The sequence below is a fragment of the Ambystoma mexicanum genome, chromosome 2p (assembly GCF_040938575.1).
Source record: "Ambystoma mexicanum isolate Mex_15411 chromosome 2p, UKY_AmexF1_1, whole genome shotgun sequence".
In the NCBI taxonomy this organism is placed as follows: Eukaryota; Metazoa; Chordata; class Amphibia; order Caudata; family Ambystomatidae; genus Ambystoma; species Ambystoma mexicanum.
The window spans coordinates 885,800,340-885,827,628 of NC_090923.1; the positions used below are offsets into that span (position 1 = coordinate 885,800,340).

Consider the following 27,289-nt stretch of genomic DNA (forward strand, 5'->3'; position numbering starts at 1 on the left):
AATAAAAAACAGACTAACCTCTAAACATCAAAGAACTGCAAATCCATGGTCATGCACCCATCAGCAAACCCAAAAACAAACATTATATTCATACTGGTTTACAGACCACTGACATACAATGCAACCTTCGTCAACAACTTCATAGAAGCCATCACCAACATGAACATCTTATAATCCTGCGGGACTTCAACGTATGGTTTGAAGAGAAACACACCAACTCACAAAGTTCACTAATCGGGCAACTGGCAACCATGTAACTACAACAACTGGTCAAAGGAGCAACACACACAGCAGGATACACACTTGACACAATGTTCACCAACAAAATTGTTATTACCACTGCACCACCAATATAGATACTCTGGAGCGACCATGTCATCATCCCATTTGTGATCACGCTACCATCTAAAGCAACCAACCAGACCCTCACGTTCCCAACCACCACAAAAAGAAACTGGAAAGCCATCAAAGCGAGCAACCTAATAGAACTTGAGCGCTCAAAACCATCCACACCCGAACTGGACAAAGCAGACCTAGACTGAAAAACAGACCTACTACATAAATGGATCACTCATACAATCAACAGCTTCTCCCTGGAAAAACTGTTCACCCCATCAAGAAAAAGAGCAATGGCAAAATCGTTCACCCCACTACTAAGCACCATGAAAAAGAATAAGAAGAAGCTGGAACTAGAATGGAGGAAAGAATATGACCAATGTAAGAAAACTCGGTTCCAGAGGCAAATCCGATCGTACAAGAAGGGAATTCAAAAGGCAAAGAAAAAGCACTATGACGAGAGAATCACGAAAGTCACCAACACACAAAAAGAAATGTTCAACATCATAAACTAAATGAGGAACCAACCAGGTTGTGACAACACTCACATTCCTTCACAGAAACTATGCAACGACCTAGCATACCATTTAAAAAATAAAATCAACATCTGACAAATCATACAAAACAGACCGATCAATCCTAACACACAACCAACCAGATCCAACGAGGAGCCAGAGCACAAACTCCAAATCTTTCAGCAAATATTAGTAGAGACAAATCCGCACTTAACGAACGCCATTGGAATACTACAGAACTAGGACTGTACAACAGGCCTTCAAATCGGCGTATATTAAACCACTCCTTAAGAACGCAAGTGTCGACGTGGAAGACCTCCAACTACAGACCTATTTCAAATATCCCATACCCGGCAAAACTCCTAGAAACCTATATATACAAACTAACTCAAGAGTATGTAGAAAAACACCAGTTGCTGGACCAAGCACAAGTCTGCTTCAGACCCGCAAGAGGAACAGAATCGGCACTCCTATCCATCTGGGATGACCTAAAGCAAAACGCTGATTCCAACACAACCTCGGCCCTGATTCTACTTGACCTCTCGGCAGCATTCGTCACAGTAAGCCATGACACCCTTATCAAGAGATTAGAAGAAATAGGTATAATGGACTACTCTGGATAAAATCATTCCTAGCAAACAGAACAGAGACTGTCTGGATGAAGCCCTTCAAATCCGCTCCACGAGTGAACGACTGCGGAGTATCACAAGGATTCTTACTATCACCACTGTACTTCAACATCTACCAGACTCTGCTAATCAAGATCTTCAAAAAATACAATCTTACATGCTACAACTACGCAGACAACACTCAAATCATCTACAAAATCGAAGATGCACAAAAAGAAAACACAACTCTAGGAGAATGTCTTAAAGAAATCTACAACTGGATGAACGCCAACAACCCAAAAATCAACCCAGGAAAGACAGAAATCATGATTATATCCAAAAACCAAGAGAACAACACCTACATCCTGTGGCCGATAGAATTGGTAACAGCGCCCACTCCATCAAAAGTAGTCAAAAACCTGGGAGTCCTAATGGACAATGCACTAACATTAGAACTACAAATAAACCCAATAATTAAGTGCTTCTTCCTCCTTCACTCAACAAAAAAGAATCCTATCATTCCTGTCCTTCACCCACAAAACACTGACAATCGTCGCTCTCATCGTGTCAAGAATTGACTACGCCAACAGCCTCTACCTCGAAATGCCGGAATGCCTGCTGAAAAAACTGCAACGCATCCAAAACTCAGCGGCCAGACTTCTCCTCAAACTATCTACAAGAGACCAAATCACACAAGCGCTAAAAATGGTACACTGGCTTCCAATCGAACAACGTATCACATTCAAAACAATGTGCATAACGCACAGAGCCATCAGCAGCCAGGGAGCAGAGTTCCTACAAAAGAAAATAACCATCTACAAGCCAATGAGAATCCTTAGATCAAGCAACGAAATCCGCCTGAAACAAAAACCATACGCAAGGAAAAAACGTGGGGGCTCCTCTTTCTCCCACCTGCCGGTAAAAACCTGGAACAACCTCCCGAAAGAAATAAAAAACACTAAAGACCACCTAGAATTCTGAAAACTGCTCAAAACCTGGCTCTTCAAGACCTCGGAACCAGGTGGAGACAACTGAAACAATAAAACCAAAATTGCAAAGAGAGCCAATTAACAACAAACCCATGACGGGACAGATAACACGAGAACCAACAGAGAAGGGGACCACCCGCAAGAAGTAAAGAGTCAATGCAAGGCTGACCCGACCACAATCCAATCAGGACCGAAAATTACCTATCAATGCTGACGCAGACAACAGGCACAACTAACAACCTAACCCACTACCAAGCATCGCCCTCGCCAGACATGACAACATAACCTCATGTGTAATCCACCAGTCCAACGCAACTTTGCATCCACACTATTCAACAATTACCTCAAGCTTACAAGATAGCGATCTTCAAAACCAACCCCACCATATAAGCAAACCAGCTAGCCAAACAACGTCACTAGTGCTACACTAAGAACCCCACACCTAAGCTGGTAAGTAGATGATAGAATCCACTAGGCAGATATACACGAAACCAAGGCAGAATTTCTGGAGATGGCTTGCATCCGAAATGACTACTGAGACATAGGTATGGTGACTGCCTTGTGTTAAACCTGGACGTGGTGGTAACGACTGAACTGAACCGCGTCGCACCCAGATAGAGCTATGGGAATGGGCATGGGTCATAACTAGATTGTTCCTTGGGGACCAGTTTGCTCACGCACAGACTGGGAAGGGAGGGCTGGCCTGAGAAACAACAAAGATAGAATTGTAGAGACTGACTACCGTGACTTATGGACAGAGAGGTGAGGGACAGCCTTGTGTCATGCTGAAACAAGATCACTGGAAAGAAGACATTTATGTAAACCCTTGAAAGACCCACAAAATGAGTGTTCGTATCTTCAGATAATAATGTCAATAATCTATCCTACTAAAACCTCAACCCTCTGCACACACCTCTCGAACTCTAACCAAACACAACCATACCTCTAAAACCACAGCAACCTGCGCACACTTCACTACACTGCAACAACAAACAAACCACCCATAGCCTTAAACAACAGCACACAACAGATACAGACCGGATACCACACCAAAAAGCTCTGCGAACTGTGTTAAGCGAACTGAAGCTGCCAACAGCACATCACAGCTCCCTTGCTCTTTATCCAAACTTTGTTCTACTAACGTACCCCAACCGACCGCACCCCCTTTTTTTTTCAGATCCGCCAGAGCGCCAGGGGACCACTCCAGTGGTGATAGTGCGCGGTATAAATATCCTTTAACATTAAGGAAAGGTAATGTGAGTTTGGCCAAGTGAATCCTGAGAACTTGTGGAACTTTCTTACCCTGAGTGTCTTCAACTTGGCAAAGGGAGCCATGGAAGACCCCATATTCACATTGACTTTGCTTTGAACACTCTTAAGTTAGACAAATCCCAGACACCCAATTACTCTGTAGAAGTGTGGGCAAGCATAGTTTTATTTTCAGTAGGGAACATTCCCACCTTAGAGTTGGGGGCAAGATGGATATTTTATATTCTGACCATCAAAATAAAGGTTTTCCAAATCTATCCATTTGTCTGGGTCATCTCTTGATACCATGCCTGTCTCACAATACCCAGAGGCTTCCCATGAGGCTTGTTTCCGCACAGATCTCCGCTCGCCCCGTTCAGTGCTTACATCATTGGTCTTAGTCCAGGGGATGATTAGGCAGTATTCCCCCCATATGTCCTTAGGCCTGTAAGTAGTCAGCATTGTCCCAATATAGGCCTCTTCACAATTCTTGGCCCATGTTCAATCAGCCACCGCTCCTTCGTCTGCGGCGGGGCCTTGTCCTTCCACTTCTGCAAAATACACTGTTTGGCCACCATGTATCCCATATTGACAAAAGTTCTCATCCGTTTCACAGGAATGTCCGACCACAGGCTGAATAGGGCCTCCAGGGGTGAGCGTGCAATAGGTAGCCCCACCATTTCATACAGAGGTTTAAGCACTGACCCCCAAAATGCATCCAAACGATTGCAACTCCAGATCATATGTAGGTGGTCAGCATTATCAAGGCGACACCTCGGGCATGCAATGTCAGCCAACTGCCAATCTTACCAGGCGTATAGTACAGTCTGTTAAGAATCTTATATTGCACTAGTTTGAAAATGGAGTTCAGTGATAGTTTTGTTATGAGAGCACATCTGCTTCCACTGACAACCTGACAGGTCAATGCCCATACCCATGTCTTTAGCCCGTCACCTAACTCTGGGATTCAGTAACTCTATTTTGCTCATTATCATTTTATATAGTGTGGCTAGTAGCCTGTGCCCACTCCAGGAGTTGGAGATTTATATATATATATATATATGTATATATACAAGGAAATCCTCTTCGGGGGCTCATCATGGTCGTCCTCCCACCGTGCAGAGACCTCTGCATGTAGCCCATAATATTGTACCATTTCCAGAACCGTGCCCCTATGTTCTTGCTTCCACGTTTGCGGTGTGATAAACTTCCCCTCTGGGAATATGTCACCCAATGCCCTATATCCTAACCGTTCCCAGTGTGAAATAACTGATCTATCCGATGTAGGGGTGAGGCCTGGTAATCTCCACAATGGGAGACATTTATAATATGGATGTGCCACTCTTATTTTCGCATAAATAATGCACCATGCAGTCACTGTATTGAGAACTGGATCGCATGGGCAGTCGTCTTTATACCCTACATCAAGTTGTAGTGTCCTAGAGTCTGATTCGCCTGCCGCTAAACTCTCCAATATCGCATGTGGCAGGCCCTGCCCATTCCCATCCCAGTATGTGGCAAACTGTCATTTCCAACCATTTCTTCTGGACAGTACCATTTGCCACATAAATTGCGAAAGGGACCCATGAATCCTTGCCAAAAAGACATGCTTGGCTAGAGGAGAACATTTTGACAAAAACATACAGGCGTTTAAGCAATAACACCATTTTGACAAGAGCCAGCCTGCCCATAAGGGGGATGGGGGCCGTTGTCCACCTAGTTATTCTCTCTGCCACAGATTGCTTTTGTGCAGCATAGATGTCCCGGAGGAGTGTGCTCTTTCCCCTAGATATAATAACTCCTACGTATTTAATCCGGTCAGGCCCCCATTGCAGGGCAAAGTCCCCATGCAGTTCACTTGTGACGGCTATCAATAGGGAAAATCTCTGATTTAGTATAGTTGCTGAGACATCTTTTTGGTGCTGTACCTTCAAACAACCGACCACTATCTCCTGGTACTGCTCTCTAGTCTATGCACAGCATGTGATTCTAAGCAGATCCACAAGCCTCATTACTTAAAGTAATCCTGTTTCTGATGCTTGTATCTATATTCACATACACCATTTGGAGTTGAAGGTACATGGATGTCTTACACATTTTCTTTACTCTTTGTACTCACACATTCACCTATGCTCCCTCTTGTCAGAAACAAAACAATCAGAGGGACCTTGACGCGCGAAGGCTTATGTGTGCAATACATGTCACACTGGGATAGTATTACAAACACGCCCAGTCGATGTCCCTTTTCGAAGTTTGAAAACAAAATGCAATACTCTGCACCTACCACTAGATGTTGGCCTATGCACAGCACGTGAAACTAAGCAGATACGAGCATCAGAAATAAGATTAAGATTATGATTGCTTGCATAGGCAATGATACTAAGACCAGATGGACTTAACAATGAGCGCGAAGGGGCAGAGGCAGTGCAGACGGGAGGGGTTAGATGGGCCCTGGTAAGGATGGGATAGAGAAAAATGGGCTGTGAAAGACCAGTAAGGAAATTGAAAGAACTTGTGTACCTCAAAAGTAGCCCAGAGAAACTCACACTGAGGAATACTGAAAGGGCATTGCTATGTCTGCAAACCCATCAGAAGAAATATCCTAGGTTTTGAAATCCTCCTCCATGAGTCACCAATTCGCAGAGAAGCACATATCAGAGTGTGCTGGGTGCACTTTTCATCATACTGAGAAGACCAAGTCCCCTTCGACCCTGTGTATACGGTCATATTGAGTGTACATGCCCAAAACGAATGTATCACGGTTCACAACAGCCACGTAGGTTCAAGAAGGGCCTTTTACCTGTGAAACTTTCAAAACATTCCTGTTCGAGTGATAGAAATGCAAGCGTGACAGTGGCAGGTGTCGCCAAACAAAAGGATATACAGAAAAGTCACAAAGTACGCCTTTGACGTAATGCACATGCCCCTACTCTAAACTTCCAACCGGCACATAGGATGTTTTCCTTTTATTTCCTCCACATGCTTTTTATTCTGCGGTCAGGGCAACAGAAGTGCATAACCCCATGGCATTACATGAATGAAACTCCAAAAATACAGGTTACACCATCACCATCAATGTAATGCCTACAAAAGAAACTCACAATGTTGCTTAATTACTTGATTGAATATTCCACTTTCAACTAAGTTATTAACTTTGTAATGTAAATTCTGCTCACGTTGGGATACAGATGGGTTTGTAGGGAAGATTGTGGAAGCCAGATAGAGCCCCCCAGTATTCTAAATCTTAGCAAATGTAAACCTCAATAATGGCATTCACTGATTTCCCCACCACCGAGCACCCTGATGCATCCCCTTCAAGCACATAAAATGCATGGACACAACCTCACATTTTACCGGCCCAGCTAGCCGTTCAAGCAACTCCTTGTGATGTTTTTCCATCTAGTGTCACAAATGCCCATAAAAAGGAAGTATCTGTTACCTAGAGGCCTTGATGAGAGCAGAAACACACACAAGCCCCTCAGTAAGCCAAGAGAATAGAAAACGTTGACCTCTGACCAAACTTCTCCATAGAAAAATGGCTATGAAATCCAAGATGGCGGACCCCGCTTTTGTATGCTCCCATCTTTAGATTGTGCTTGGAGGTCAGACACTACGAATACTGGAGAATGAGAAGGCGCCAAAGAAAAATGTGAATGGTGAGAACAGATAAATCAACTCCCCACCAATGTGGTATAGACCGAAGCATAAGAAGGGGAAGAGACACTTCAGAGGGGAATAAGCTGTGGCCATCTGGAAGAGGTGACAGAGGGCATAGCTGCTGAAACATGTAGTTGAGAGGAGTTAGAGTGCTGTGAGTAGGCATCACTCTGACTTTATGTTGGCATGGTCAAATATGCAGACCCTACCAAAGAATCCCAGGATGTGTTTTCTGAGACCTGGCAGCCCCAATGGGAAGGAAGTAGACAGAGAACCAAAGACAGAGCTTTGCCAGAGGAGCAATGGATGCCAGCTGCTCTATCAAGAGAGCTATTAGATTATGTGAGAACTGGAGGGATGTGACGGATAACTGGAGAGTAGAGCAGCAGGCTCTGAGAAGTTATAGAAGACACCAAACCTAGAAGTCCGCAAGAAATCCCATGATGGAATAAATGGTATGATAACATGGCCAAGTGGAAGAGAGATGAGTAAACAGAATGGCAAGACGCTAAGGCACAGTTATGGAAAGTGCAGCCTTACAGATGTCCTCTTACTACTGAGTGAAGAAGAGCTAAGACAGTCTGGTAGACAGTCCTATAGACTTTGTGCATTGGGTGACGCAACATCCTGACAAAATTGATAAATCTCGGGTTTAAAATACTTGCAAAAAGTAATTCCAACTGTTTGTGAACTTTTTTTGTTGGTTCGCTGTATCTTCAATTACCCATGAATTTTAGCATTCCCAGTTTTGGTGATCACTAGCCAGTCTGCCAGACATCGGCCGCACTACTGCCTTTTTGTCAACTCGTCATAGCTACCAGCAACCACCTCCTTAATTTGGCAGTCCTCGCAGACTGTAACACAGTACATTCTGTACAACTTCCTATATATTTTTGAAACATCATTTGAAACGACTTCTTTTCAGCTCACATCGAGAAGTCCAGTATTGTGATTTCGCACTCCCAGGTCTTCCCTTTCATTGCTCCTTCCTTTTCTTCATCTTAAGTCATATATCTACAGCTCACTAATATGGCACTCATTGGCGATTCCGATTTCCTAGTTTATCTCTGACAAAAGGGCATCTTATTTGCCCATAAGACATTTGGGGGCAACCAACATCATGATTTCCCCTCTCAAGAGTGAATCTGCTTCCCAAAAAGCTGCCACAGGACCGCTGCTCAGAGAATTCCTCAGTTTCATAGGGTGTGCTTGCTGGGCATCTGAAATGGGCATCTTTCCCCACTGAAAGATTGCCAATGCAGTAGCATTTTCTAACCTGAACCGACAGAAAGTTACCAGTATGGGTTGACGCTCTAAAGTAAATAACACACTAACTCTAACTGAGATCACACTTTCCACAGTGTCAACACATCGACGCATGACAGTAGAAATTTGAGTTTCTATCTCCATTGAACCGCAGGCAGTCTCCTCTGTCTTACTCCTCTTCTGGCTTCTCCTTAATGTTTGCTAGTCGGGATCCGCGGTTCTGGTCCTACTTTCGGGGCCACACTGACACCTCCCTTTTCTAGGACACTGCCATCTTGTCCTGCATCAATGTTGCCTGTGTGTGGCGCGCTTTCCCATTGAATTTGTCTGGTCTTAGGTCTGTTTTATTGCACTTGAGAATTCGAATTCCAAGAGGCATGTATGAGAGGAAAATAGGTGCTAATCTGTTTAACAATAGGTGGGAAGCCAAGGTATCTATTTACATGACATATGGCTTGGCAGTCGAGATACTCTGAGCATTGTAAATGCAATGTGCTCGAGGTGCATAAGGAACAGTGTTGTAAATGTAGATGGTTCATCCACCTGCCATTTTTAAGGATGCAGCTGTTGCCTCATATAAGCATGACCGTCAGGCACTCTGCTGACCCACATTTGCCAAACAAACGAATAAACTCAAATTTTCTCCATTATGCACCCATTATAGGATGCCAGATAGTCCATGATTAAAACAAAGAAGGTGGTGCACCAGACTGTGTACAATGAACAGACAATGGTGGTAACCAATATCCCAGTAATATATCCTCAGTGGGGGAAGTACATGTTTTGGTAGAATTTCATCAGTATGGATTAAGTACACCCAGCGAAGTAGTTGCAAAACCCAACCAACTACCGATTTCATGGGAAATGCAGGATATCTCTCACACCAACCAAGTCGTTTTCCGCCCTGGATGGACAAAACTCTCCTTAAGTAATTACCACATCATATGGCAAGGCTGAAGTGACCACCACCTGGAGGGACACCCATTTGATAATTTGCAGAAAAGATTAGCACCCTGAAAAAGATGGAAGGATTCTGCCACTGACAGCAGGAGAAGCCCTGATTAAGCCCCTCCCAGTTAGTGTAATGTATTCTCCTAATCATAACATGGACCTGAACACGGATGAAGCATTCAAGATGTTACTACCTGACCTTATAAGCTCTGCCAAGGACCCTTGGTATGACGCTCGATAAGGATCCACCTCAAGATTTCAGTGTAAGAAGCACTTCGCTCCTGAATGACATATACGTGTGATGCATTCAATGTGGGCAAGAAGCCAAAACCACCAGGGATCTGAACCTCATAGACCCTTGTGTGATAGTTGCATAAAATAACTTTTTTTACCAGAGGCTAACTATATGCCCAGTCTCAATGGCATTTAAAGTTTGACACCTTGTATGCAATGGATGTTTACGGAAATAATCCAACGCTTTAAGGCATTTCTCATTCAAATCACTGCCGCCTATTGAATTAATACCTACTTTGTCATTCTGTTGGTCACTGGTTTGGTTCAACTACCTGATGACAAGTGATTAAAGCCTGTGTTCTAATTGAAACATGAGGCCAAAGGCAGCAGATGTCTGCTTTTTCCCCATGGTAGGTGATTGTGTCGGGAAGGCACATTAACAAGAAGTATCCACCATGTACTCAGTAGAAGGTAGGTACGGTAGAAGTAGACAGATGTGCCTGAGATACTCTGTATTTTTCATCCCATTGGACCTAACTGCTTTAACAGACACCTCTGGAATGTAGAGATGGAACAGTGAGACCAAGACTCCACAGTCAGTCATGCAGACATGTCACTCATCCATTCACTCAGCGAGACCAGAATAACCATACATAGCACACTCCACTGTTGAAAGATCACTCAGTCGACAGGAGAGCCAAGAAAATGCAGTTTAAAAGCCTTCTATATTGTATGTTTTGCCCCTATCCCCATGGCAATTGGAGTGTGAGCTAGTGGAGCGTTGAAGTAAAATTACTGGTCCAGGGACATAATTATAGGCCCCCTTACCAAAACACTTTCTCTCTCAACCTTCGTTGGGAGGAGTTTTCATTATCTGCACTGCAATGTGGTTCTTAGAGGCCAGCGTGGTGGGTGAACAAGGGTTTTTCAAACTTGGTCTAACCAAGCTTTCTTTAGGTAGAGTAGGCTGAGCAGTAAGGCGTGGACTTGGAAATTAGGGGTTTGGTATGTAGGTACACTTAACATCACATAGACTGTACACTATTGGAGGTCCACTCGCTCATATTGAAGTATACAAATATTCTTTTTGTTAGGCCAAAAAAGATACAGGTGACAATCATGAAGCAGTTAACCAAAACGTTTCCAGTCTGACCTTCACCAACGAAGTTAAGTATCAATCTTCTAAACAATTAGTTAACAGATAAGTACTTTGATAGGGGTTTAGGAAATCAAAAATCACGAATCACAGACTGGCAGCTACACAAATAAAATGAGCCAAAGCTTAAGAAGGATGGTTTCAAATACATACTCTAAACTTTTGGAGAATGCCCCGCTACGTCTTAGCCAATCACAAGAAGACCAGCCCTTGTAATCCTTCAGGGCCAATAAGTGGCTCAATTATTTAGTTGGTGTAACTGCCATATAAGAGGGATACATATGACAGATTCCCACCACAATAATAGAAATACAGACAATGGGACATAGACACAGGAGACTGATGAGAGCATTGAATAGACTTGCAAAAGAGCAGGGAAGAGAGATGGGTGCGTAAGAAATTGAAGTCGTACAACAACAATGGAAGCATGATAACCCCAGGATGTGAACTTGTAGAGAGAAATTAAAAGCTTGAGGCAGCTGGGATAATGAGAAAAGACAATAGCGAGCAACACTGTTAAGCATGTGAAGCAAGAAAGAGAGGCTATCGGCATGTGAAAAAGGAGGGTGACCTGAAAATTGAAAGTGGGGAAGACAAAGGCTCTGTCAGAAACCATAATGAGTGTGGGACACAAGCAAACACTGGGATTGAAAATGAAAGAATGGCCAAAGTATAGTTCAGTTGATCGTGCTAAAGAAAGGCTTACAGAGAGAGAAGTTGGAGATACACAAGCTAAGGTTGATGGTGATATAGACTGGTCCTTTGATGGCAGGAATGATAGCAGTAGCACAGTGACTGACTGGTGGAAAGTTCTAACACAATCTGTGGGAGCTTAGGGCTCGGTAACTGGGTGGAAGTTAGGACATTTTAGTAAAGCATGCGGGTCTGCGAGACTGAAGGGTCAGAGGTAGAAACACACAGGTCTGAGTCATAGCGAAGCAGAGATTGTGCGATTGTGGGAGACCCGTAAACCTTCTTTGTTCGCTCTTGTTTCAGGACATTGCAACGGTCTATCAGATCTTCCCAGATGAGGTCCTAGGATCGGGGCAGTTTGGTGTGGTGTACGGAGGTAGGTATATGCCTGTATTGAGTTAGGTGGTCAGGGGACTGCACAATGGTGTGGGCCAATGGTGCAGGAAGGATTGGCCATGAAAGTGGTACTTTTGCAAAGTATGTATAAATTATTTTTCTCCTGCTAAAAGTAACCACTCCTTGTCCTCTCTGATGACTTCAGCTCCCCAAATTATACCTGTTGGTGACTTCTCTTTTGTTGATGAACATTGAGTCATTCTGAGCTCCTGTTCAATTCAGAAAACCTTTGGATGCAGCCTTTCCACCAGGTGAAGTGTTGGGTAGACCACAATGGCAGTCGTCCATACCTGGGCTTTGGAAGACCATTTGAATCACTGTGAGCAAATAGGCATTCAATTGCCTAGCCACAGGGCTTCTGAGAGGTGGAGTCGATGGGGGCATGGTGATTTTGAGAAAAGCTGGCATTTCAAAGGCGGGATTGCCTACTATAATTAAAGAAGCTGGGTTTAAAATGTGCAGTCTTTCGACGATTGTCTGGTATTTTTCACCTCACTGTTCTCTTGATGTGTCAAAAAAAAACATAGAATAAAGGGGATGAAGCTATGAATTGAAAGGCCTTTGTGGCCTGTAATAGGCAATGATACTAAGACCAAGGAGTGAGATGGCCATCTGAAGTGACATGATTGAGAGATTGCATGCATTGACTTTGGGTCTGATTTACTCTTTAAGAAGTTCCCCATTGTGTGCATTTTTATATTTCCATGTTGTAAGATATCTTGATAGCCTTCTACAATTCTCCAGTTCTTTGGACTATCCTTATTAAATGTTTACTTGTGACAAAAATCCCCTGACGACCACCCATCATGGAGCATGCAGCCTCAGTGGACCATTGGGGAGGATATGGCAGCTTTTTGGGGGGCGTTGCATTGGTTAAGGTTTAGGAAAGAACAAGTGTCGAAGCCACAGATAAAAATCTTTTCTGCATTTTCTAGGAAAGCACCGCAAGACGGGCCGGGACGTGGCAGTAAAAGTGATAGACAAACTGCGGTTTCCAACCAAGCAGGAGAGTCAGCTGAGAAACGAAGTTGCCATATTGCAGGTGAGAGGCTCGGGTGTCTGGAGGACGGATGTGATGCATTTGCGAACTGGGTGAGAAGAGCCATTGTCTAGAGGGAGGAGGAAGAGAGTGCGGGAAATTGAAAGGGTGAATGTAGTTAATACAGGCTGCAGAAGGTAAGGTGGTAGGAAGAGTTTACGTAGACCATATTTCTAGGTCCCAGTTATATCAACCTACTTGGCTTTCAGGGTGTTCTCTTTGTGTCCCTGACTCTCCAGCTGGTATATTGGCTGGAAGAGTCCAGGCACCAGAATATATGAGCGGATTTATAGATACAGAAATACTTTTGATTGCTACACAATAAGGGAAGGATCACACAATATAAATCTGTAAAATAATGTTATTTCTGATGCTTGTTAATCTGCTGAGAATCACATGCTGTGCATAAAGTTCGACATCTAGTGGTAACCGCAGAGTATTGCATCTTGTCTTTCGAGGATCGAAAGGAGACGTTGACATGGGCGTGCCTGTAACACTATCCCTAACGTGACATGTAGTGTACCCAAAATCCCTCACGCGTCCAGGTCCCTCCAATTGTTTTTTTTACGCCCAGCTAGGTGGTCGCCTTATGCCGAACTCTTAACTAATTGCAAAATTGTTATATTTACCGACCTGCGGCTCTATTTAGATTGTCCCCTTTTCGACGGTTGCTTCCTAACTACTACCACCGAAGACGGCAAAAGAACAGACCTTCGATGGCTGGTGCTCCGGTCGGCAGTGCCGACCGCTTTGCCGGACCTTCTTACCGGCCTATACCATAGGGAGAGTGGGGTCTGGGGGTTTTCCATTCTTTTCAAGAATGTCTTTGCTTCTCCCATCTCTTTTGTCCCTATGGTTTTGTCGTCGCTTTAATATCCCTGAGCTATGGACAGCACACCATTTAAGGTTTGCCCTTCCTGTAAGGGAAAATTCCTATGAAAAGACAAGCACCGGAGGTGCAATAGTTGTCTTCCCCTGAGTCACGACGAGCCGTCCTGTAAGTACTGTAAGCCCCTGCGTCCTAACACCATCAAGGAGCGTCGGACAAAGCGGTGGGCAGCCTACGCTATGTCGCAGGCCGAGGGTAGCTCCCCCGCCGCCGAGTGTGATGAGGACTTGAGCGACGACCAAGGCTCCAGTTCGGACGACATTGACCTTACATTGGACCGCTCTCGCTCCACGTCTGTCCCCGGCCCCGTTAGGCACGGCATACGTCCTGCTATGGGGAATGTACATCCCGGCGACAGGGACGCACAAGCTACTCAGAGCACTGAGCATACAACCCAAGGTGCCACCTCAGCAGTTCATTCTGAAGTGCCAACGGGTACATCTGATTCCTCGACAGCACCCACCGATTTGCGTGATCGGCGGCCCTTCCTGCAACCGCGGCAGTGGCATGCGTACGTGCATTCTACAATTAAGGGCGCCAGCACCAAAAGCCACAAGGGTGTCAAGATGCCTCAGAAGAGCACGTCAACGTCACATGAAGCTCCAATTGCGTCTAAATCCACAGCGCAACCGCCTACACAGTCCAAACACCTCCCAGTAACGCCGAACATCAGCGAGAGTCTCGCTAAGATTGTTTTGGCAGCTAAACAAAAGGACAGGTCTAGAGACATGTCGAAATGGAAAGATTATTCTGAGAGTCCCCAGTCTTTATCTAAGACTCTTATTGATAAATCTCGACGGTCTAGGGAGGAGGATCCCTAGGAGGAGCCCTTTCCTCCTCTACACGCCTCTGGTTCCTCATCATGGACCAGGGAGAAGTTTGAGGGTGGCATGAGCAGGCTGCAAAAGTTTGTAGACTTTTCTGAGAGGTTCACTCCAAAGAAGCCTAGTGAGGAGGACCCTTATACTCCAATGGCAAAATTTCAAAAGACATCGGAGCAACTTCATGAAGAAGTCTTTGACCTTATGGATCCAGACATAGATCCTATTGACCCATATTTACAGGATGATGATCCCTTTGATGTCCCCTCTTATCAGCCCCAGGGATGGGGTGACGACCAGTGTTAGGGAGAATTCTCATAAATGTGCTAATTCCCTCTACCTTGGAGACCCCTAGCAACTTTGCTGGATTTTGAGGATTTGGGACTTGATTTCTTTACCTGGAGAGAGTGTGAGCCTTTTTCCCACTCATGTATTTTGGTGTGAGTTTATACACTGTTTCATTTTGGTTATGGAGTCTAACCAACTCAATAGGCATCATCTGTTTATCATTGTGTCACAAAGCACCTTTAGTGCAGTGCCACAGGGAAGTCTTTCAGATTTGCCAAGGTTTAATACCTTCTCTGGGATCAACTACTGTTTCCCAGAACAGTGGAGTTAAATTGACTTCACTTAGTCCTGTAAATTTCTAGACCCAGCAATAGAGTGCTGGAGGGGTTACTTAGTACGCCCTATGTCTAGCTACTCATGTAACAGTCAAATGTTACCCTTTCCTCTCAGAATGGCTGGTGGCAGTGGTTTTACAATGAACTACCATGATTTACCCCGACCGCGAACTGTTTGCAGCTCCGGTAACGTTAAATCACAGGAGCCATGTATTTCAAGATGGCGCTTGAACCTCCTTTGTTAAAACGGTTCCCGGTCTTCTTTTTTCGCCATGTCTTTGCGGCAAGGTCCTTAAGTTTTTCTCTGCGCGCCAAACCAGGATTGGTCTTTGTTCATTCGCCTTTTGGCGGGCTTCAGGAGTGAAACACGTCTCTAGCTCCAGAGTGTCCGGGGTAGGCAGGAAGTGAGGGAGGTGCCTGAAACTCCCTGTGCTTAATCTCCTAGGAGACCCAAATGGACTCTGGGGTGATTGGCTGGCTGATGGTCTGCAAAGGACAGCCACCATGCTGAGTGAGTGGCAGCTAGGCTGAAATTAATGGGAGAAAACTGTTTAAAAGGCGAGTCGCTTGGCTTGGAAGGCAGAGTCGACCACTGGAACGAAAGAACCGAAGACAAGCTGGACGAGGACGGCTGCTGCAACTCCTGAACCGTTGGTTTGCCTTGTGAAGCCCTGCTGCAGGTCCGAATCGCCAAGTTCATCTCGACAGAGAAACTCTTCAAGGACGACTTCTCCCTTTGAGTTGGTGGGACCAATCAATGCGTAAGCCAGCTGGACACCATTCTCGCAGCTGGTTGTATTTTCCTCAGAGTGCTGCAGGAAACCGAATAGCCAGGGAGAGGGACACCAGTTTGTGTGCTTAACGACAGCTACCAGAATCGAAGATTTGCTTTTGCCAGCTTTTTGACCAGTCTCCGTGCAGTGCAGGAGTCCCCCAACGTCCTCCCTCTTGTCCCCACGACTGTGGCTCAACAACAGCGAGATCTGCCAGGAACAGACGTCATCAGCTGCATCTTTTTCTTCATTGTAAGGTACTGTGAAAACCCGACTGAGAGGAATTGGCACATTTATGAGAATTCTCCCTAACGAAGGTAAACAGGTGAACCATAACATTCTCAAGAACACTTTGGACTCTGCAGAGACAGCGGGAAGGACTTTAGCCAAGGATACCCTGTTAAAATGTCCCTCCTTATTGAAGCCTCCAGGTTCAAACCGGAGACTCAGGTGTCCTTAATCAACAAGCCATGGAAGACTCCAACCTGTTCGGCAAGGCTGTTGATTAGGCGCTGGAAACAGGAAAGAAGGAACACAAGACTTTGAATCAAATCATTCAAAGACCCTTTCAACAGAGAGGGGGAAGTTCTCGCTGCTCCTTTTATGGGCAGTCCTATTCTCGCTCCCCCTCACAACCAATATGGTTCCAGGAACAATTGGTCCTCACCACAGGGGTCTCCCTCCTCTACCCAGTATCTGCCCAGAGGACAACGCTGTGGGGAAAGAAGGGGGCATAATGCCACCCCCAGAGGTTCTGCGGCTTCCAGTCGGAAATGACTCTCAGATCCTGGTCCCCTCCCATGCTTCCCCGGTCGGGGGACGTATAACATCATTCCTACACGCATGGGAGGGGATAACAACAGACTAATGGGTGCTCAAGATTGTCCCCCATGGTTACTGCATTGAGTTCAGCCGGCCACCTCGATTCAGACCTCCAAGATCAAGATGCCTATCACCAGAACACCTGAGGATCCTGCTGCAAGAGGTCGAGATCCTACAGGAAAAGGGCGCTATCGAAGTCGTACAAATTTGTCAAACCTCAAAGTTTCGTATGGTAACGCTGCAAGAGGTAATTCTTCTACTGACGCAGGGGGGTTACATGGCAGAATTGGACATGAAAGATGCATACTTTCATATTTCAATGTTGCCGACACACAGGAAATATCCAATGTTCATGATAAGAGGACAGACACTATCAGTTCAAGCCCCTTCTCTTTGGCATTGTCTCAGCCCCAAGGGTGTTTATAAAGGTAGTAGCAGTGGCAGCAGCACACCTGCACAGGCAATCCATCCCGGTTTATCCTTACCTCAACCACTGGCTCATAACGGGGGACTCCAACGGAACATGCCTGTTGAACACTGAAAAGACGTTGGTCCTCTTATTTGGTCTGGTATTCTCCATAAACGAGAATAAATCCAGCCTGGACCCCAGCCAAGTCAAACAGTTTCTGGGGACTCTAATTCGGACAGAAGACGGCCTCACCTTCCCCTCCAACGAGAGGGTCCAAAACATGCTGTTTCAGATCCCTCAGTATGTAGCCAGTCGAGCGGTGACGGTACGCAAGGCCATGCGACTGTTGGAAATGATGGCATTCTGCATCTATTTGGTTCCTCACGCACGTTTGCGCATGCGGCCCAATAAAGAGTGGCTCAGCAGACAACGGGACGATCTAGTCTTTCTCTCTTTCTCCCTTTCTCTCCCTTTCTCTCCCTTTCTCTCCCTTTCTCTCCCTTTCTCTCCCTTTCTCTCCCTTTCTCTCCCTTTCTCTCCCTTTCTCTCTCTTTCTCTCTCTTTCTCTCTCCTCTTCCCCCCCTTCCCCCAGATGGCGCACAGCATTTGGTCCCCAGTAGTAGCATCCAACCATATAAACCTGTTGGAGCTGATGGCGGTGTTCAAACAGTTTCAGGGGAAGACAGTACTGATCCTCATGTACTACCTGAACAACCAAGGGGGCACTCACTCTCCGGGGCTGTCCAAACTGTCTCAGAACATTTGGATATGGGCTCTCAAACACAAGATGTTTCTATTGTCTCAACACGCTCCAGGGAAACTCGATCTTCTGGCAGACATGCTCAGCAAAGACTTCTCACTACCCTTAGAGTACGAATGGCGACTACACGAAGACATTGTCTTCAAAGTTTTCTCAGAATGGGGCTTCCCAGAGATTGACTTGTTCGCAACTCTGGACAACTGGCAATGCCCAGATTACGCCTCTGGGAACGGTCTGTGGATAACATGGTCAGGGAAATTTGTTTACGCTTCCCGCCCCCCCGATTTCCCCCCCCCCCCCGACTCCCCTACTCACCAAGATGGTCCACAAGATGCACCAGGAACCAGCAGTGACCATGATATTGGTGGCCCTGATGTGGGCCTGCCAACCCTGGTTCTCCCATCTGATGGAAATGTTCTCCCTCCTCCGATGAAATTACCTTGCCCATACAACATGCTAACTCAGGACAAGGGGGGAAACACTGCATCCATGCCCGTAGGGACTCAACGTGACTCAACTTGGCAGCCTGGCTCCTGAGGTCATAGAGTTCGGGCATCTCCAACTTCCTCAGAGGTGCATGGATATAATTAGAGAAGCAAGAAAGCCAGACATTGCTACTCCAATAAATGGAAACACTTTGCCATCTGGTGTAATTCCAAGAGCATATATCCCATTGACTGCTCTCTTACTCATATTTTACTGTATCTGACTCGCCTACTAGACCCGGTGTCCAGGAGGAGAGGGACTTCGCAGAAGAGTTAGTGGGAGAAAGGAGGCCTGTTTCCCAGACCATCCCTATCCTTAAGTCCATTCAGCGGAGAATAGATCCGTCCCTGGTGAACCCGAACCTCACCAGAGCAGTCAATCCCAGGGTTGAAAACCTTTCAGGCGGCCCAGTCTGACCCTCTCTATATAAGAGGACATCTGAAGCCAAACTCCCTAGTTGTCACCAACACTCGTAAGAGGGCTGGAACACCCTTGTCATCGTCCGAAGCTCCTCCCGACAAGGAGAGCAAAAGGCTATATGGTTTCGGCAGGAAAGTAGCCTCAACGTCCGCCTATCAAGCAAGGATTGCAAACTCCACCACCCTGTTGGCCAGCCACAACTGCCATCAGTGGGAAGAAGTCGCGGCACTCATAGCCTCTGCTCCTGAACCTTTAAAGGGCCAGTTAGCTCAGATTTCAGCAGAGGGTAGAGCCGTGTCTGGTTGCATTTTGAAAGCAACCTTCGACGCCGCGGACAACGCAGGCAGATTGATAGCGGAAGGCACTGTTATCAAAAGACATGCGTGGTTACGGCAGTCTGGTTTTAAGGCAGAAACCCAGGCATTATTGTTGGACAAACCGGTGGAAACCGATCTGTTGTTCGGTAAGGCGGTCGAAGACGCACTGAAGAATGCCAAGGACGAATACGAAACACTCAAGTCCCTTGGCCAGTTAACCAATAAACCCCCTAACCAGAGAGGGAATAGTAATTTTCGTCGCCCACACGGCCAAAATTCCCAGAGAGGATCTACCTATTCCCAGGGGCAGGGTACACAGTGGAACAACCAACAGTCTACCCAGGGTTACGGCAGGGGTAATAGGAGAGGTCGTGGTAAAGGCAGAGGCAGCCCCAACAAGGGAGGCGGCACGCCTCCACCAAAGCAGTGACGCTCGGTTCAGGGTCCCTTCTCACGCAACCCAAGTAGGGGGACGCATTTCCAACTTCACCCAGGCTTGGGAAGGGATCACATCAGACAGATGGGTGCTGTCAACAGTATCCACAGGATATTGTATAGAACTACTGCAGCGTCCCCCGGAACCATCCTCCACGACAAAGAGTACACTCTTTAGAACATCAGAAGATTCTCCTCGAGGAGATCGCCATTCTGCTAGAAAAGGACGCGATAGAACTCGTCCCGGGACACCAGGTAAACAAGGGTATTTATTCAACTTACTTCCTTGTGCCAAAGAAAGACTTGACAATGCGCCCAGTATTGGACTTGCGGCCTGCCAACAAGTATGTCAAGCCCCAAAAATTTCGTATGACCGCGCTACAAGAGGTAATCCCCCTCCTAAAAAAGGGGGGTTACATGGCAACTATGGATATGAAAGATGCTTATTTTCATATTTCCATGTTCCCAGCGCACAGAAAGTATTTGCGCTTCAAGGTGGACAGTCGACACTACCAATTCAAGGTACTGCCCTTCGGGATAGCTTCAGCACCAAGGGTATTCACCAAGGTACTGGCGGTTGCACACCTACGCAGGGAGGCAATCCCAGTGTACCCTTATCTGGACGACTGGCTCATAACGGGGGAAACCCCAGGAATTTGCAGGACAAACATTCAAAGGACTATCGACCTCCTTCACGAGTTAGGCTTCTCAATCAACGAGAAAAAGTCAAGCCTAGTGCCAAGCACCTCAAAACAATTCCTAGGAGCAATCCTAGATACCCAAGAGGGGTTGACCTTTCATTCAGAAGAAAGAATTCGGAATATACTACTGCAAATTCCGCATTATCAGTCCGGTCAACAAATAACGGTACGCAAAGCAATGCGTTTACTGGGCATGATGGCGTCATGTATTTACCTGGTCCCCCACGCGCGCCTGCGCATGCGTCCCATGCAGGAATGGTTGGCGAAACAGTGGTCTCAGGCAAGTGGGACGATCTAGTGGTCGTTTCACCAACACTGGTACAAAGCCTTCACTGGTGGACAAGAGAGAATCTCGCACAGGGGAAACCCTTTTACGATCCCGAGGTACAGGCAATAGTCACTACAGATGCATGCCTGACGGGGTGGGGAGCTCACCATCTCCACCACACAGCTCAGGGTCTCTGGTCTCACTCAGTGGCCAAGAACCACATCAACCTGCTAGAGCTTCTGGCAGTATTCAGAGCGCTTCAGGCGTTCGAGCCCCACCTACTAAACCTGTCAGTGCAAATCCGGACGGACAGCACAACAGCCATGTTCTACCTGAACAAGCAAGGAGGGACTCGCTCGCCAAATCTGTCCAAGCTTGCCCAGAAAATCTGGATATGGGCACTCAGACGGAACATCTTCCTGTCATCACAACATGTTCCAGGGGAGCTCAATTCCCTAGCGGATGCTCTGAGCAGAGACTCCCTCCCAGAGGAACACGAATGGGTTCCACACAGAGAGGTCGTAGAAGATATCTTCTCTCAGTGGGGTTTCCCCATTATAGACTTATTCGCCACAAGCGAAAACAGACAATGCCCAGGATTTGCATCCAGGTTCCCCCAACCAGACTCCCAGGGGAACGCCCTGTGGATGAACTGGTCAGGGATGTTTGTGTACGCTTTTCCACCAACTCCTCTCATCAGGAAAGTGGTGAACAATATGAACAGAGAGTCGATGACGCTCGTCCTAGTTGCTCCCATGTGGGCAAGACAACCGTGGTTCCCACACCTACGGAGGATGGCGGTGTGCGAGCCCATCAAACTTCCAGCCTGGTACAACCTACTGTCCCAGCACCAAGGTCAAACAGTGCACCAGCAACCCAACTCAATGAACCTGGCAGCATGGCTCCTCAGGTCATAGAGTTTGGACATCTCAATTTGCCACAGAGGTGTATGGACATCCTAAAGGAATCTAGGAAACCAAACACAAGGCACTGTTACTTTGACAAGTGGAAGAGGTTCGTTATCTGGTGCCAGAGTAGATCAATCAACCCGGTTGATTGCACTCCTTCCACTATTGTTGCATACATGCTCCACCTGCTGGATGCAGGATTGGTTTTTAACTCACTGAAAGTACACCTGGCAGCCCTGTCGGCTTACACCACTTCCCATAGCAAGGTTTCCTGGTGGAATGTACCAGTAGTTAAAGCCTTCATGGAAGGAGTAAAGCGACTTCACCCTCCTATTTCAAACCCACCACCAGGGTGGGACCTTAATGTGGTGCTAGCCAAGCTCATGGGCCCCCCTTTCGAACCCATGCATAAAAGCAGTCTCAAACACCTGACTTATAAAACGGCCTTCTTAGTAGCTATTACTTCTATAAGAAGGGTCAGTGAAATTCATGCTCTGTCAGTGCAGGATCCCTTCTTTACTGTCCATAAAGACAAACTGGTTTTACGCACACACCCTAGGTTCTCACCTAAATTTATATCAAAATTCCATGTAAACCTGTCCATCGAGCTTCCGGCTTTCTTCCAGGACCCGCAAAGCTCGGCTGAGGTGAAACTACACACCCTAGATGTGCGTAGGGCGGTCCTCTACTATGTAAATAAAACCAGACCGCTAAGAAAAACAGATCAACTGTTTGTCTCCGTAGCTACAGGCAGAGAGGGGGATCGCGTCTCTAAAGGTGCCATCTCGAAGTGGATTATTAACTGTATCCAGCTGTGTTACTCACTCTCTGAAAGAACTCTGCCTTTCACGCCAAGAGCCCACTCTACTAGAGGCATTGGGGCCACTCTGGCTTTCATTGCAAATGTACCCCTTGACACCATTTGCAAAGCAGCTACTTGGAGCTTTATTCACACTTTTACTCAGCATTACTGCATTGACACCCATTCCAAGGCAGATACACAAGTGGGACAAGCGGTTCTAAGACACTTATTTGCTCATGACCCTTCTCACATCCCACCTCCTTCAGGTACTGCTCGCTAATCTATGCACAGCATGTGATCTAAGCAGATCCCACAAGCCTCAGAAGGAATACATTACTCACCATAATCGTATTTCTGATGCTTGTATCTGCTTAGATTCACATGCGACCCACCCTTCCTCCCCTCTGAGAGAAGGCGCATGATTGCTTGTAGTCTTACCTTTCTGTCTATCTGCTTGGATTATCTGTACTCACGCTACTCCTCATGCTACCTCATGTCAGAAAAAATACAATCTGAGGATCCTAGACGCGCGCGGGATCTTGGGTACAGTGGACATCACACTAGGGATAGTATTACTGGCACGCCCTGTGTCGACGCCCATTTTCGAGTTTCGAAAAACAAACTGTAATACTCCGCAGCTTCCACTAGATGTCGGCCTATTCACAGCATGTGAATCTAAGCAGATACAAGCATCAGAAATACGATTACGGTGAGTAATGTATCCCATATACATACAGTAAGCAAGGTCAGAAGACATTACGTAGAAAGAGCTGTTCAGCATGATATTCTATTTACAGTTTGTTTATTATCTATTTACAGTGGAAAAGAGTGGGGATGGTAGGATGGTAGCTGGTGTGTATTTAATGGTCATTTTCTTTGAACCAATTGATGATGATTTGTCTGAAGTTGGAGTATGTTTGGTCTGCCCTCAGAAAGGGAGGTAAGGAATTCCAGAGCTCTGCAGCTATGACTGGGAAGCTGCTATCTCCAGCTTTCATCAGTTTGAACCTTGGTACCAGGAAGCAGTTAGTATTGGCAGCTCTGGTAGGCTGGTTGGAGAATTTTCTGTTGATTCTATCTATGAGATAGCGGGTTGAAGCATTGTTTAGGCACTTTTGAGTTAGTGAGGCAGTTTTTAGTAAGAATTTATCGCTGGTGGAGAGCCAGTTATTCTGTCTCCTTAACTCTGAGATATACTCTTTTCTGGCTATGCCCAGTGCTGCTCTAAGAGCATTGTTCTGTAAAGTCTGGATTTTTCTGGTGATAGACTTATTGGCGCCCAGATATAGGGCGTTACAATAGTCCAGTTTGGACAAAATTATGGGTGGGATCTAAATGTGGTATTAACCAGACTAATGGGTCCTCCCTTTGAACCTATGCACAAGACAAGTCTCAAGGCTCTCACTTACAAGACAGCCTTCCTAGTGGCAGTCCCTTCTATAAGGAGAGTCAGTGAACTACAGGCCCTTTCAATCCAATTCTAGACCCTTTTGTCACAATTCACAGATGAGGTGGTTCTGCGCACTCACCCAAGGTTTGAGCCCAAATTCATTTCTAAGTTCTATGTGAACCAGTCTATAGAACCACCTACATTCTTCCAGAACCCCACTAACGGCGGAAAGAAGCCTACACACACTGGACGTGCGTAGGGCAATCATGTACTATCTGGAAAAGCCTAAACCACTTAGGAAAACAAATCAGTTTTTCCTTTCAGTGGCAGCTGGTAGAGAGGGGGACCCGGTCTCTAAATCGGCCATCTCAAGGTGGATTGTTAATTGCATCACACTCTGTTACGAGAGAACTGACCTTCAAGCCTAGATCACACTCTACTCGAGGCACTTGGGCTTCCATAGCATTCATTGCAAATGTTCCCCTCAAGTCCATTTACAAAGCGGCAACCTGGAGTTCTATTCAGACCTTTACAAAACACTATTGCCTGGACACTCATTCTAGGTCTGATTCTCAGTTGGGACAAGCAGTACTAAGACATCTTTTCACTACTGTTCCTTCTCACATCCCACCTCAACTCCGGGTACTGCTCGCTAGTCTATGCACAGCATGTGATTCTAAGCAGATTAACACGCATCAGAAGACATGCATTACTTACCGTTATAGCATTTCTGATGATTGTATCTGCTTAGATTCACATGCGCCCACCCTTACTCCCTGCTCGGATGGAAGGAACATAGACATCTTACTGCTTTTTTCTCTTTTCTGTACTCGCTCACAATGGTCATAAGGCTCCATCACGGCAGAAAAAATACAATCGGAGGGACCTCGACTCGTGAGGGATTTTGGGTACACTACACGTCACGCTAGTGATAGTGTTACAGGCCTGCCAATGTTGACGTCCCCTTTCGATCCTCGAAAGACCAGATGCAATACTCTGCTGTTACCACTAGATGTTGGACTATATGCACAGCATGTGAATCCTGCGTTCTCACGTTCTGCACAATACAATCAGGAAGACCTATGAGTGAGGGTGTTGGAGTAAGAGACGGACACAAGGGTGGCATATTGATTGGCAAAGACTTTTATTAATAACAAAAACGGGGTTGGAGGAAATCCTAATTAGCACCACTTCTAAGAGGGTTTTCGCTGCCTCAACAAAAATAGCTAATGAAACTGTCTGTGTCAAAATGTCAAAAATTAAGTTTGCTGTACTGTGTCCAAATCCCATCCTATAGCTCACAAGCTAAACTCAACATAATGTGAAAAGGGAAATGCCTCTTTGCTGACCTGCAGCCCGGCCTTCTAGTTCAAAACAAAAGTTCCAAAAAGGTGTAGAAAAGCAAACAAAAGTTCCACAAGACTCGAGGGGTTGACTCCCTTTCCCCTGAGTCTTTCCACTTTTTCCAAGAATGTGTCTATCATTAGTGGTCAGGATGAGTCTTTATCCTTACTTGGCAGGCCTGGCTTATAGGCCCTGCAATAAAGAAGAATGGCCTGGAAACCTTTTCCAAGCCGTCTTGAGAGACCCAGCCACTTGATGGGCAGACCCGACACCCAGATACTGCAATGATAAAAAATGGCCTAGTTCTCTCTCCCAAGCTGTGCTCTCAGTTGCTACGTGTCCCAGACCCTTCTTTCAGTATCCCTCTTCCTGGCCTACTTTCCTACCAAGTAGGGTATGCAATGTTTTTGGATTCACAGTTCTTTCCCAGTCTTCACTTCCACCCACAGCCTTGGTTTACTCTCCTGCCAAGGTCTATGAGTGCCACTGGTATATGTAAAGATCGTAGTCCTCTTAATTACTGTTTGGGGTGTGTTTCCTCAGCATGGGCCCCAGACCCCTTTCACTTGGTTACTCTGAGTTCTGTGTCTGATCTTTCTTCAAGCCACAGCCTTTGTTTACTCCCTTGCCAACGTCTGTGAGTGTTATCAGTATGTGCAAAGTTTGTATTTATCTGTCTCTTTGGGGTACTTTTTCACCCACTCCCAACCACAGCCTCTAGGGTCTGCATGTGCCTTCCTGGTCCCCCTCTGCGTACCTTTGCACTTGGTCCGCGGGAGAGGGGGGGGGGGGGTTTCTGTTCTCGGTAACACCGGTAAACTGCTGCTGCTTCCCCTGGGCTTTCGTGGTCTTCTCTTGGTGGCTTCCCAAGTGATCTTTTCCAGTGAGGGAGTCTCCGGTTTCCCTTAGTCCGTTGCACACTGTTGGCACTCAAGCCCCCCCCTTTTTGGAGGCACGCTTGTCTTCTTGGTTCCCCCAGTGAAGGAGACTCCAGCTTCCCTTGGCTCTCCAAAGGCTGCTGAGGATCAAGGTTTCCCCCTCTCTCTGGGTAGTGCAGTGGTTCATAGCCCATTCTGTTCCAGCACAGGATTCCGGCTCCCTGCTCCTCCAGGGAACACTTGACAGCACTTCCTGGTTTCTCTCTATTTCTACTCTAGATCGACCAATCTGAAACCAGTAACAATTAGATTGTTCCTTGTGATTCTCAATTGTGATCCTCGTACTTCTGCGGATCTCCATCATCACAGAAATGATCTTTGGACTTGAGTCATTGGGGATCTTGCTAGTCACAGTACTGGGAAAGGGATCTTCACTTGGACAACTCCTATTCTTCCTTATCCCAGGATTTTCTAGTGAAATGCTAAGATGATCACAACTTGAGCCTATTAAGGAAGGGGTTGGTCTTAGATTTGCATCAAGGGGGTCTAGGGTCAGGTAATGCGTGGGTACGGCACTCTCTCCAGATGGGTGTCCCTAATCCCACAGGGGCCCTCTCACCCATGTGATTTTCCTGCAGAGTACAACCCAGAGGGCGACTATTGGGTAGTGACCTCACCTACATGGCCATATGGGAAGGGGCTCCCCCTAGGGAAGAAGGGACGATATCCGAAGATTTGTCACAAATGATACAGTAATTCATGCAAGGTAAGCTACCTCTACAGTTCTCACACCGTTCGGTTAGGCAAGCTTGCTTACTATATGATCACTTCCGTTTTCTAAAGCCGCTTTGCCTTGGAATGCTGCAGTTTACGCCATGCTTACTAATTCAAAAAGGGAACTATATATATTGGAGGCGAGAATTGTACAGGCGAGCACTGCTACACACTAGGTGATGAAGCTGTTGGGGTTCAGACCTGCACAATGAAACCTAGGGCTCACCTCACAATGGATATGAGGCACTTGTCAAACGTGACAGTTTGCATTAGCAGTGTTATAATGTCACCGGGGTTAGTCTAATTTCAATTTTCGAATCCCCGGTTTTCCCTCACATTGTTGAACAGATTGCCCACAGAGGCAACAGCAAGACTGGAGAG

At 46.2% G+C, this 27,289-nt stretch overlaps 1 protein-coding gene across 1 annotated transcript in view; it reads left to right on the forward strand.

Annotated features, from left to right (window-relative positions):
• The window catches only part of PRKD2 (protein kinase D2), a 704,913-nt gene that overhangs the window by 456,723 nt on the left and 220,901 nt on the right, over positions 1-27,289 (forward strand). The window contains exons 12-13 of the mRNA XM_069644584.1: positions 11,957-12,029; positions 12,985-13,091. Coding sequence (XP_069500685.1) covers positions 11,957-12,029; positions 12,985-13,091 — 180 coding nt within the window. The remainder of the gene's footprint in view (positions 1-11,956; positions 12,030-12,984; positions 13,092-27,289) is intronic.